This window comes from Littorina saxatilis, linkage group LG2 (genome assembly GCF_037325665.1).
Source record: "Littorina saxatilis isolate snail1 linkage group LG2, US_GU_Lsax_2.0, whole genome shotgun sequence".
In the NCBI taxonomy this organism is placed as follows: Eukaryota; Metazoa; Mollusca; class Gastropoda; order Littorinimorpha; family Littorinidae; genus Littorina; species Littorina saxatilis.
The window spans coordinates 91,818,404-91,828,728 of record NC_090246.1 but is presented as its reverse complement, the minus strand read 5'-3'; the positions used below and the strand labels follow the sequence as shown (position 1 = coordinate 91,828,728).

Here is a 10,325-nt window from a genome sequence, read left to right as displayed (position 1 = left end):
GTTGCCTGGCCGTTATAGACAGGTTCGACTGGAGTTTGGTTGCCTGGCCGTTATAGACAGGTTCGACTGGAGTTTGGTTGCCTGGCCGTTATAGACAGGTTCGACTGGAGTTTGGTTGCCACTGGGGGCTTCTTTCTACGAGATCAACGTGATGCAATCAGTTCATTACGTGTGGTGTTTGTTGTGAAGAAATGTCTCATTAGCCCTTTGAAACATTTTCTGCACCACTGGAAATAAATGCCATTTATGGTGAGTGTCATTAGCGTGAACTGCAGTGATTTTGGATGCTATGATAAGAAGTCTGGTGGCTTGTTGTCAGACAAGCAGTATGTTTTGAAACAAATAAATTGGTAAGGCGTTCGTTTGATTCGTTTTCTGGTTTGATTGGATTTTTGTTAAGGAGGTGTGTGTGTGTGTGTGTGTGTGTGTGTGTGTGTGTGTGTGTGTGTGTGTGTGTGTGTGTGTGTGTGCCTGACCGTCTTTATTTCACACACAAACAACCCACAAACACATACAAACACACACAGAGACTAGCACACACGCACACACACATACACACACACACACACACACACAAGCGCGCACACACACACTAACACACATACATACACACACACAAACACACACACATACACACACAAACACACACACACACACACACACACACACACTCACAAACACACACACACACACACACACACACACACACTCACACACACATACAAACGCGCGCTCGCGCAAACACATTCACACGCACACATACAAGATGTATACGCTTACACGAACAAGATTTAAATCAAAGAATAAAGAGAATAATTTGCTTCCTGAGAATTTTCACAGATAACACTATCAGTCGGTGATTTATTAGTGGTAAGCAAGTATGCAAACAAACAAACAAACAAAAACAAAAAAAGCATGCCAACACCCAAACGAAAAGAAGAAACACATACAAACACAAACAAAGAAACAAACAAAAACAAACAAAAAACATAAACTCAAACAAGCCAACAAGGCAACACACACGTCAACCAAACAAACAGAATTATTGGAAACATACAGGAAAAGAAAACAACAACAATTAACAAGACAATCATACAATAACATACATAATGTATATGTTCTACAATCGAAACATGCTTTCGTCATCTCTGTAACAGAGAAGAAACACACAATCCCCTCTGGAAGATTCGACCCTTGAACTAGGTGCGATAATTAGTGCTTAAAACACCTAAGTTACGATAACCAAAACACCGCAATTATGTGTCACCGACTGCAGTCATTAAACCGCCCGTCTGAAGACTGAACAAGCATTGCGGCCCCTCCTTTTTCCAATCACGATAGCAAGTTTCGGTCATCGCCGTTTTTACCCATACTTACAGGCACTGTCCTTCCCCTGAAAACTCTCCGCTCACTATCTCATACCTGACTAAGCTCTTTACATGGGATAAGAACATACCCCCCGCGGGTTAGGGGGAAGAATTTACCCGATGCTCCCCAGCATGTCGTAAGAGGCGACTAACGGATTCTGTTTCTCTTTTTATATTTAGTCAAGTTTTGACTAAATATTTTAACATCGAGGGGGAATCGAAACGAGGGTCGTGGTGTATGTGCGTGTGTGTGTGTGTGTGTGTGTGTGTGTGTAGAGCGATTCAGACTAAACTACTGGACCGATCTTTATGAAATTTGACATGAGAGTTCCTGGGTATGAAATCCCCGAACATTTTTTTTCATTTTTTTGATAAATGTCTTTGATGACGTCATATCCGGCTTTTCGTGAAAGTTGAGGCGGCACTGTCACGCCCTCATTTTTCAACCAAATTGGTTGAAATTTTGGTCAAGTAATCTTCGACGAAGCCCGGACTTCGGTATTGCATTTCAGCTTGGTGGCTTAAAAATTAATTAATGACTTTGGTCATTAAAAATCTGAAAATTGTAAAAAAAAATAAAAATTTATAAAACGATCCAAATTTACGTTCATCTTATTCTCCATCATTTGCTGATTCCAAAAACATATAAATATGTTATATTCGGATTAAAAACAAGCTCTGAAAATTAAATATATAAAAATTATTATCAAAATTAAATTGTCCAAATCAATTTAAAAACACTTTCATCGTATTCCTTGTCGGTTCCTGATTCCAAAAACATATAGATATGATATGTTTGGATTAAAAACACGCTCAGAAAGTTAAAACAAAGAGAGGTACAGAAAAGCGTGCTATCCTTCTTAGCGCAACTACTACCCCGCCCTTCTTGTCAATTTCACTGCCTTTGCCATGAGCGGTGGACTGACGATGCTACGAGTATACGGTCTTGCTGAAAAATGGCATTGCGTTCAGTTTCATTCTGTGAGTTCGACAGCTACTTGACTAAATATTGTATTTTCGCCTTACGCGACTTGTTACCTTTGTTAAGTGTTTCTTGTATAGAATATAGTCAATTTTTGTAAAGATTTTAGTCAAGCAGTATGTAAGAAATGTTAAGTCCTTTGTACTGGAAACTTGCATTCTCCCAGTAAGGTAATACATTGTACTACGTTGCAAGCCCCTGGAGCAAATTTTTGATTAGTGCTTTTGTGAACAAGAAACAATTGACAAGTGGCTCTATCCCATCTCCCCCCTTTCCCGTCGCGATATAACCTTCGTGGTTGAAAACGACGTTAAACACCAAATAAAGAAAGAAAGAAAAGGATCAGAACATCCGTCCACTTGGACTCATACCAGAAACCAACAGCCGGGCTGATTTCTGTGCAGTGTAGAGATTTTATTTCTGAATTTTTTTTAAGGCACTTGTGGCTATCTGTGAAATTCATTCATTCAAAAAAATTCACACTCTTCACAGTAAACTTTCAGTCTGTTGATTTGGGCATGTATTCACGTGGAAGGATAGCATTACCCCATGTAAAAGCCTAGTCAGAGGGAGGGATAGCATTGCCCCTTGTAAAAACCTGGCAAGAGGGAGGGGTAGCATTACCCCTTGTAAAGCCTAGCCAGAGGGAGGGATAGCATTACCCCATGAAAAAGCCTAGCCAGAGGGAGGGATAGCATTACCCCATGTAAACGCCTGGTCAGAGGGAGGGATAGCATTACCCCATGTAAAGCCTAGCCAGAGGGAGGGATAGCATTACCCCATGTAAAGCCTAGCCAGAGGGAGGGATAGCATTACCCCATGTAAAGCCTAGCCAGAGGGAGGAATAGCATTACCCCATGTAAACGCCTAGCCAGAGGGAGGGATAGCATTACCCCATGAAAAAGCCTAGCCAGAGGGAGGGATAGCTTTACCCCATGTAAACGCCTGGTCAGAGGGAGGGATAGCATTACCCCATGTAAAGCCTGGTCAGAGGGAGGGATAGCAATACCCCATGTAAAAGCCTAGTCAAAGGGAGGGATAGCATTACCCCATGTAAAGCCTGGCCAGAGGGAGGGATAGCATTACCCCATGTAAAGCCTAGCCAGAGGGAGGGATAGCATTACCCCATGTAAAGCCTAGCCAGAGGGAGGGATAGCATTACCCCATGAAAAAGCCTAGCCAGAGGGAGGGATAGCATTACCCCATGTAAAGCCTAGCCAGAGGGAGGGATAGCATTACCCCATGTAAAGCCTAGCCAGAGGGAGGAATAGCATTACCCCATGTAAACGCCTAGCCAGAGGGAGGGATAGCATTACCCCATGTAAAAGCCTGGCCAGAGGGAGGGATAGCAATACCCCATGTAAAAAGCCTAGCTAAAGATAAGGATAGCATTACCCATGTAAAAGCCTAGCCAGAGGTAGGGATAGCAATACCCCATGTAAAAGCCTAGCTAAAGAGAGAGATAGCATTACCCCATGTAAAAGCCTAGCCAAAGGGAGAGATAGCATTACCCCATGTAAAAGCCTAGCCAGAGGGAGTGATAGCATTACCCCATGTAAAAAGCCTAGCTAAAGATAGAGATAGCATTACCCCATGTAAAAGCCTAGCCAAAGGGAGAGATAGCATTACCCCATGTAAAAGCCTAGCCAAAGGGAGGGATAGCATTACCCCATGTAAAAGCCTAGCCAAAGGGAGAGATAGCATTACCCCATGTAAAAGCCTGGCCAAAGAGAGGGATAGTATTAAGCCATGTAAAGCCTGGCCAGAGGGAGAGATAGCATTACCCAATGTAAAAGCCTAGCCAAAGAGAGATACCATTACCCCATGTAATAGCCTAGCCAAAGGGAGAGATAGCATTACCCCATGTAAAAGCCTAGCCAAAGAGAGGGATAGCATTACCCCATGTAAAAGCCTAGCCAAAGGGAGAGATAGCATTACCCAATGTAAAAGCCTAGCCAAAGAGAGAGATACCATTACCCCATGTAATAGCCTAGCCAAAGGGAGAGATAGCATTACCCCATGTAAAAGCCTGGCCAAAGAGAGGGATAGAATTAACCCATGTAAAGCCTGGCCAGAGGGAGAGATAGCATTACCCCATGTAAAAGCCTGGCCAAAGAGAGAGAGATAGCATTACCCCATGTAATAGCCTAGCCAAAGGGAGAGATAGCATTACCCCATGTAATAGCCTGACCAGAGGGAGAGATAGCATTACCCCATGTAATAGCCTAGCCAAAGGGAGAGATAGCATTACCCCATGTAAAAGCCTGGCCAAAGGGAGAGATAGCATTACCCCATGTAATAGCCTGACCAGAGGGAGAGATAGCATTACCCCATGTAAAAGCCTGGCCAAAGAGAGGGATAGCATTACCCCATGTAAAAGCCTGGCAAGAGGGAGGGATAGCATTACCCCATGTAAAAGCCTGGCAAGAGGGAGAGATAGCATTACCCCATGTAAAAGCCTGGCCAAAGAGAGGGATAGCATTACCCCATGTAAAAGCCTGGCCAAAGGGAGAGATAGCATTACCCATGTAAAAGCCTAGCCAGAGGGAGAGATAGCATTACCCATGTAAAAGTCTGGCCAGAGGGAGAGATAGCATTACCCATGTAAAAGTCTGGCCAGAGGGAGAGATAGAATTAACCCATGTAAAAGCCTAGCCAGAGGGAGAGATAGCATTACCCATGTAAAAGTCTGGCCAGAGGGAGAGATAGCATTACCCATGTAAAAGTCTGGCCAGAGGGAGAGATAGCATTACCCATGTAAAAGTCTGGCCAAAGGGAGAGATAGCATTACCCATGTAAAAGCCTAGCCAAAGGGAGAGATAGAATTAACCCATGTAAAAGCCTAGCCAGAGGGAGAGATAGCATTACCCATGTAAAAGTCTGGCCAGAACTGAATTGTTTCCATGGGAAGGACTAAGCCTTTTATGATAAATCTTAATCGTTTGGAAGATCCCACGAGAGCTACAACAGCTGTACTGTGTACCTGTTGCTAAAAACCTTCAGTTCGCCACTTGCTATTGGCGTCTTTTGACCCGGTCTAAGTAGAACTGGCTTCCAGTTGAAGTCACTGATAGAGGATTAAATGCAGACATTTGTCTAGACCACAGAAAAGCAAATACAAATAACATTAAAAAAAAATTTAAAGGCGAGAAACAAGGAGAAGAAGAAGGAGGTTAAAAAGCAAGAACAAGAAAACATAGAACGGCAAAGAAAGCAAAGAAGAAAACAAGGAACGGTAAAGAAAAGAAAGAACAGTAAAGAAAACAAAGAAGAAAACAAGGAACGGTAAAAAAAAGAAAGAACGGTAATATAAACAAAGAAGAAAACAAGGAACGGTAAAGAAAAGAAAGAACGGTAAAGAAAACAAAGAAACGAAAAATAGCCAACAATCAAACAAAGAAAGTAAGAAAACTACTACCTTCTCACCATGTCCGTGTTCGCAAGACGGTCCAGCGGCTACAAGGCGGGAGTGATCCTCCATTTCATGGGCTGCATACTCTTCATCGTCGGCTTTTCCTCGCCCAACTGGACAGCGGTCAGCGTGTCCCTTGTGGCTCACTACCCAGTCTACGACCCTATGCCCATGGCTAGCCTGTGGCCAGGGGGTCAAATGGTGAGGCAGGGACACCAAGGCTTGTGGTCAACTTGTATGCAGGACAACGCTGGACATATGAAGTGTGAACCCGCGGGCGACAAAACGCATGGTGATTTTTCGTTTTTATTGTGGTGAAAGTGTGTGTGATAAATGTTCTTTGGGGTTTGTGTTATCTTTGTGGCTCTTCTTGTTTTTGCATGTTTTTTGTTTCCTTCTCTGTATTGTGTGTTACACAACAGAGCACAACGCAGCAGTGAGCACAGCACCACACAGGTACAGAAAACAGTTGCTGCAAATCATGAACAATTCCTCACAATTAAGAAAAGGGTCGGTAGGTCGCAAGATCTCCCCCCCCCCCCCCCCCCCCACTCTCTCTTTGTTTGTTTGTTTGTTTGCTTAACGCCCAGCCGACCACGAAGAGCCATATCAGGGCGGTTTTGCTTTGACATATAACGTGCGCCACACACAAGACAGAAGTCGCAGCACAGGCTTCATGTCTCACCCAGTCACATTATTCTCACACCGGACCAACCAGTCCTAGCACTAACCCCATAATGCCAGACGCCAGGCGGAGCAGCCACTAGATTGCCAATTTTAAAGTCTTAGGTACGACCCGGCCGGGGTTCGAACCCACGACCTCCCGATCACGGGGCGGACGCCTTACCACTAGGCCAACCGTGCCGGTCCCCCCTCTCTCTCTCCCTCTCCGGTGTCCAACCATATTCCGCGTACACAAAGGCAACAATCCCCAACAAAATATTTACTTCCATCCCCATTTTGAAATACCGCAACAACAGACTTCCAGATCTATAACACGATCATAGACATGTCGTTCTCTGTTTGCATGTCTGCCCAGTGTCCTGTCCCCCCATAAAGCATATTAACTCTACCTGTCCCAAGATATGCCGAATGGTTCTTAGAGGACGTTAAAACTAATTATCATCATCATCTCCGGTGTGCATGTAGTTGTTGTTGTTGATGTTGTTGTGGTTGTTGTTGTTGTTTTTGTTGTTGTTGTTGTTGTTTGCATGATTGTCCTCAGCCACTGAGGCAGCATCAAAGACTTGGACCTTTTTTGAGAAATCAATTTCTAAGATCAAGATGTCATTTTCTTGCTTGGAAAATGTTTCAGTCCTAATTGTTTTCGCTATTTATTCCTTCCGCTACTTCTTTTAACCCCTTCTGCGCACGTTGAGAGATTTAGCTGTTCCGTTCCAAACACTGAGCGGTGTTGGTTGGTTGTTGCTTTTCAAATTCCCTTCAACCGTCTGAGCGGTGTCTGTACTTGTTTGCAGATTGGTTCCTAGCGGTGAGAGCGTTGCAATGCCTGGGCATGATCGGTCTGGTTGCTTCCTCCTGCTACGTCATCATGCTGAATTGGGTCAAGGACGACCACGTTCACAACAGACTGGTCGAGATCGTCGCTGGAGCATCCGGTTCGTCGTTTAGCGTTTCTGTCTTTGTCGTGTGGTTGTGTGTGTGTGTGTGTGTGTGTGTGTGTGTGTGTGTGTGTGTGTGTGTGTGTGTGTGTGTGTGTGTGTGTGTGTGTGTGTGTGTGTGTGTGTGTGTGTGTGTGTGTGTGTGTGTGAAAGATCGGTCTTATCGGTACAATCATAGGTATATGGTCTTATCAAATTAATGTAATTCTGGGACAATACAATACAACGGAGGCAAGCGGGGGGGGGGGGGTGAGGGAAGGGGGAGGGGGATGGATGGCCTTGGTCATTCTGCAAGAAGTGCAAGCGAACACGCCGAAACACGCACACAATAGCGTGACTCTTGTTACTGCTAGTTTTCCGATGTTAGGAAGCGACCCGAAAATCCCAGCAATGGGAAATTGAAGTAAAAACATGAGAAAAAAAGACAGAACAAAATGTAGGGAAAATTGGAGAAAAAAAACATGAAATGTCCACAGGACTGCTCGGTCTGATCGGAACAATAGCCTACGCGGTCAACACCACAGTCGGAGGGAACAGTCCGATTTGGCCTGGTCAGTTGGTTGACCACTGGACCGACTACTACCCGCAGTACGCCACTAGCCACGTGTCGTGGGCCTTAGCCGTTGACCTGTGCGGATGTCTGCTGTCCACTGTGGCCGCCATTATCGTCGCTGCCCACAACAAGGCGCTGCTGCCCTTGGTCAGTGGTGTGTATGGCGGCTTACTAGCACCAAAACCACATAATTAAAATGACAATTTTATTTTTCATGAAAAAGTTACAAATATCTTTGAAAATTACCATTTTCTTCCTCAGATAATGTTTAATGTGAGAATTTTCATTTTCATGAGAACATTACAAATATAATTGAAATTACCATTTTAGTTCTGAGATAATGTTTAATTTTCAGTTTTAGCCGGCTCTATTAGTCTCTCTGGAATTGGGTCCGAACTTAGAATTATTAATATTCACGTGAACATTGTAATTATCAAGTGATCATCTTGAATTATCAAGTGATCATGTTAAATTATCAGGTGATCATGTTTAATTATGGTATTGGCGCTATAGTGAACCGAAGACAAAACTGAAAATAGTTCTTAACACCGTCAGTTAACATTATCGCTCTGAATTACGCAGAACATGTGATATTTGACATTTTCACGTACTATTCGTAACCCCAGGTTTTGGCGCGTGTAAGCCGTCATAGTAGTAGTCATAATAGAATGACCAAGCTAGGAAAAGGTAACTCTCGCGGAAAAACTGGAACTCCCGAAATTATGGGGACAAATTTCACGCTTTCGACTCATATTCCTACTGATCCAGATCCACAACCCTATTAAACAATATAATATCTTTTTGTAATTTCCCATTTTTTTGCCACTTTCTAGGCAAGCCCTACTGCCGTGGGCCCACCGCCGCATTCACCCACCGACGCCAGCAACAGCTACATCATGACCACCAGAGGAGCTCCACCACCACACCCACCACCACCGCAAGCCTCCTTCCGCATGAACCAGCACCAACCACCTCAGACTTCAGCCCCCAGTGTACGAGTCTTCGTCATGCCTTCAACCCCTGATGCAGTGGCCCCTGCCTCGGTGCCCGGGCCTCCCGCCTACGAAGCCCAGTACCCCATGACAGTTGGAAATCAAGCGCTCAGCGCAACCACAACATCTGCGTTCGAAGCCCAGTACCCCACGGCAGTTGGAAATCAAGCGGCTATCGCTCCCACCACGCCTTCGTACGAAGCCCAGTACCCCACGGCAGTTGGAAATCAAGCGCCTTTCGCTGCCACAACGCCTGCACTTGTTGGGGCGAACGGCGTGAGCTTTGCAGAGTTGGAGGAGTTGCCGGTTAATCTCCCGGCCTCTCCTCCCTCTTATACAGCTCTTGCTACTCCGGCTGTTGAAAGCAAGGCAGGGCCACCTACGTCCTTCGTGAACTGAAAATGAAAGTACAGACTTGAGAAACGGCAACCAGGACTAAGGTGCACGAGGCGAACCTGGGTGGTGCGCAGCCGAGGTGTAGGATTGGTTGAAATAGAAATGTGTTGTGATTTCAACTAATCAAATCCCGCGGCTGGTTTCCATCAAGTTGGGTGGGACCCAGTTTTGCTTCGTACACCTCGTCTCATCCCTGGTACCTCACAATTAGTTTTGGAATTTTAGCATGCTTGGAAACATCTTCTGTAAACTTTACCAACGTATTTTGAATTTAGTGAACATTCGAACCCGTTCTAATCTTGTGTATCGATGTAAAGAACATTCGCGACAAACATTACGGTGCAGAAACCATGAAGGACGTCCCAGCGCTCAAAACACATTACAAAAAGCTCTAAATATGTAAAAAAATCGATTTCCTCTCCAGAGAAGGAAAACAAAGGCATCCTGTCAGGGATAAATGAGACCCGAAGGGAAGTAACTCATTTTGACCTGAGTTCAGGATGCACCAAAACCCCATTCCGTATGCCTGGACAACGCCGACCAAGCAGCAGAGATGTTCTTCAAGTGTAACTGACTCTTACGGGTCTATGCTTTGTCTTCCGAAAAGGGCATAGCTAGCCTTCAATGCGATGTTAAATGAAGGGAAACAACTCGTCTTCATCCGCTCGTCTTCTCACCAGACGCCAACATTTGATTTGCACATTTGACATACAGGTTACACGAGTTCTGAATAGCTTGCATATTTTCCCGAGGGTCGATTTTCAGGTATTTCCGAGCCTCTGCTCGTCTCCTCACTAGAGGCCAAAGTGTGATATGATGATCTTACTTCAAGGTTTCAAGGTGTTATTCGGTTGGCCTAGTGGTAAGGCGTCCGCCCCATGATCGGGAGGTCGTGGGTTCGAACCCCGGCCGGGTCATACCTAAGACTTTAAAATTGGCAATCTAGTGGCTGCTCCGCCTGGCGTCTGGCATTATGGGGTTAGTGCTAGGACTGGTTGGTC

General features: G+C 44.9%; 1 protein-coding gene across 1 annotated transcript; it reads left to right on the top strand.

Annotated features, from left to right (window-relative positions):
- The first annotated feature begins 5,385 nt into the window (after positions 1–5,385).
- LOC138960147 (uncharacterized) lies at positions 5,386–10,026 on the top strand. The gene is made up of 4 exons (XM_070331905.1): positions 5,386–6,053; positions 7,240–7,380; positions 7,860–8,083; positions 8,770–10,026. Exons 1-4 carry the CDS (start codon positions 5,777–5,779, stop codon positions 9,325–9,327), a joined length of 1,200 nt encoding a protein of 399 aa, XP_070188006.1. The 5' UTR covers positions 5,386–5,776; the 3' UTR covers positions 9,328–10,026.
- The last annotated feature ends 299 nt before the right edge of the window (positions 10,027–10,325 follow it).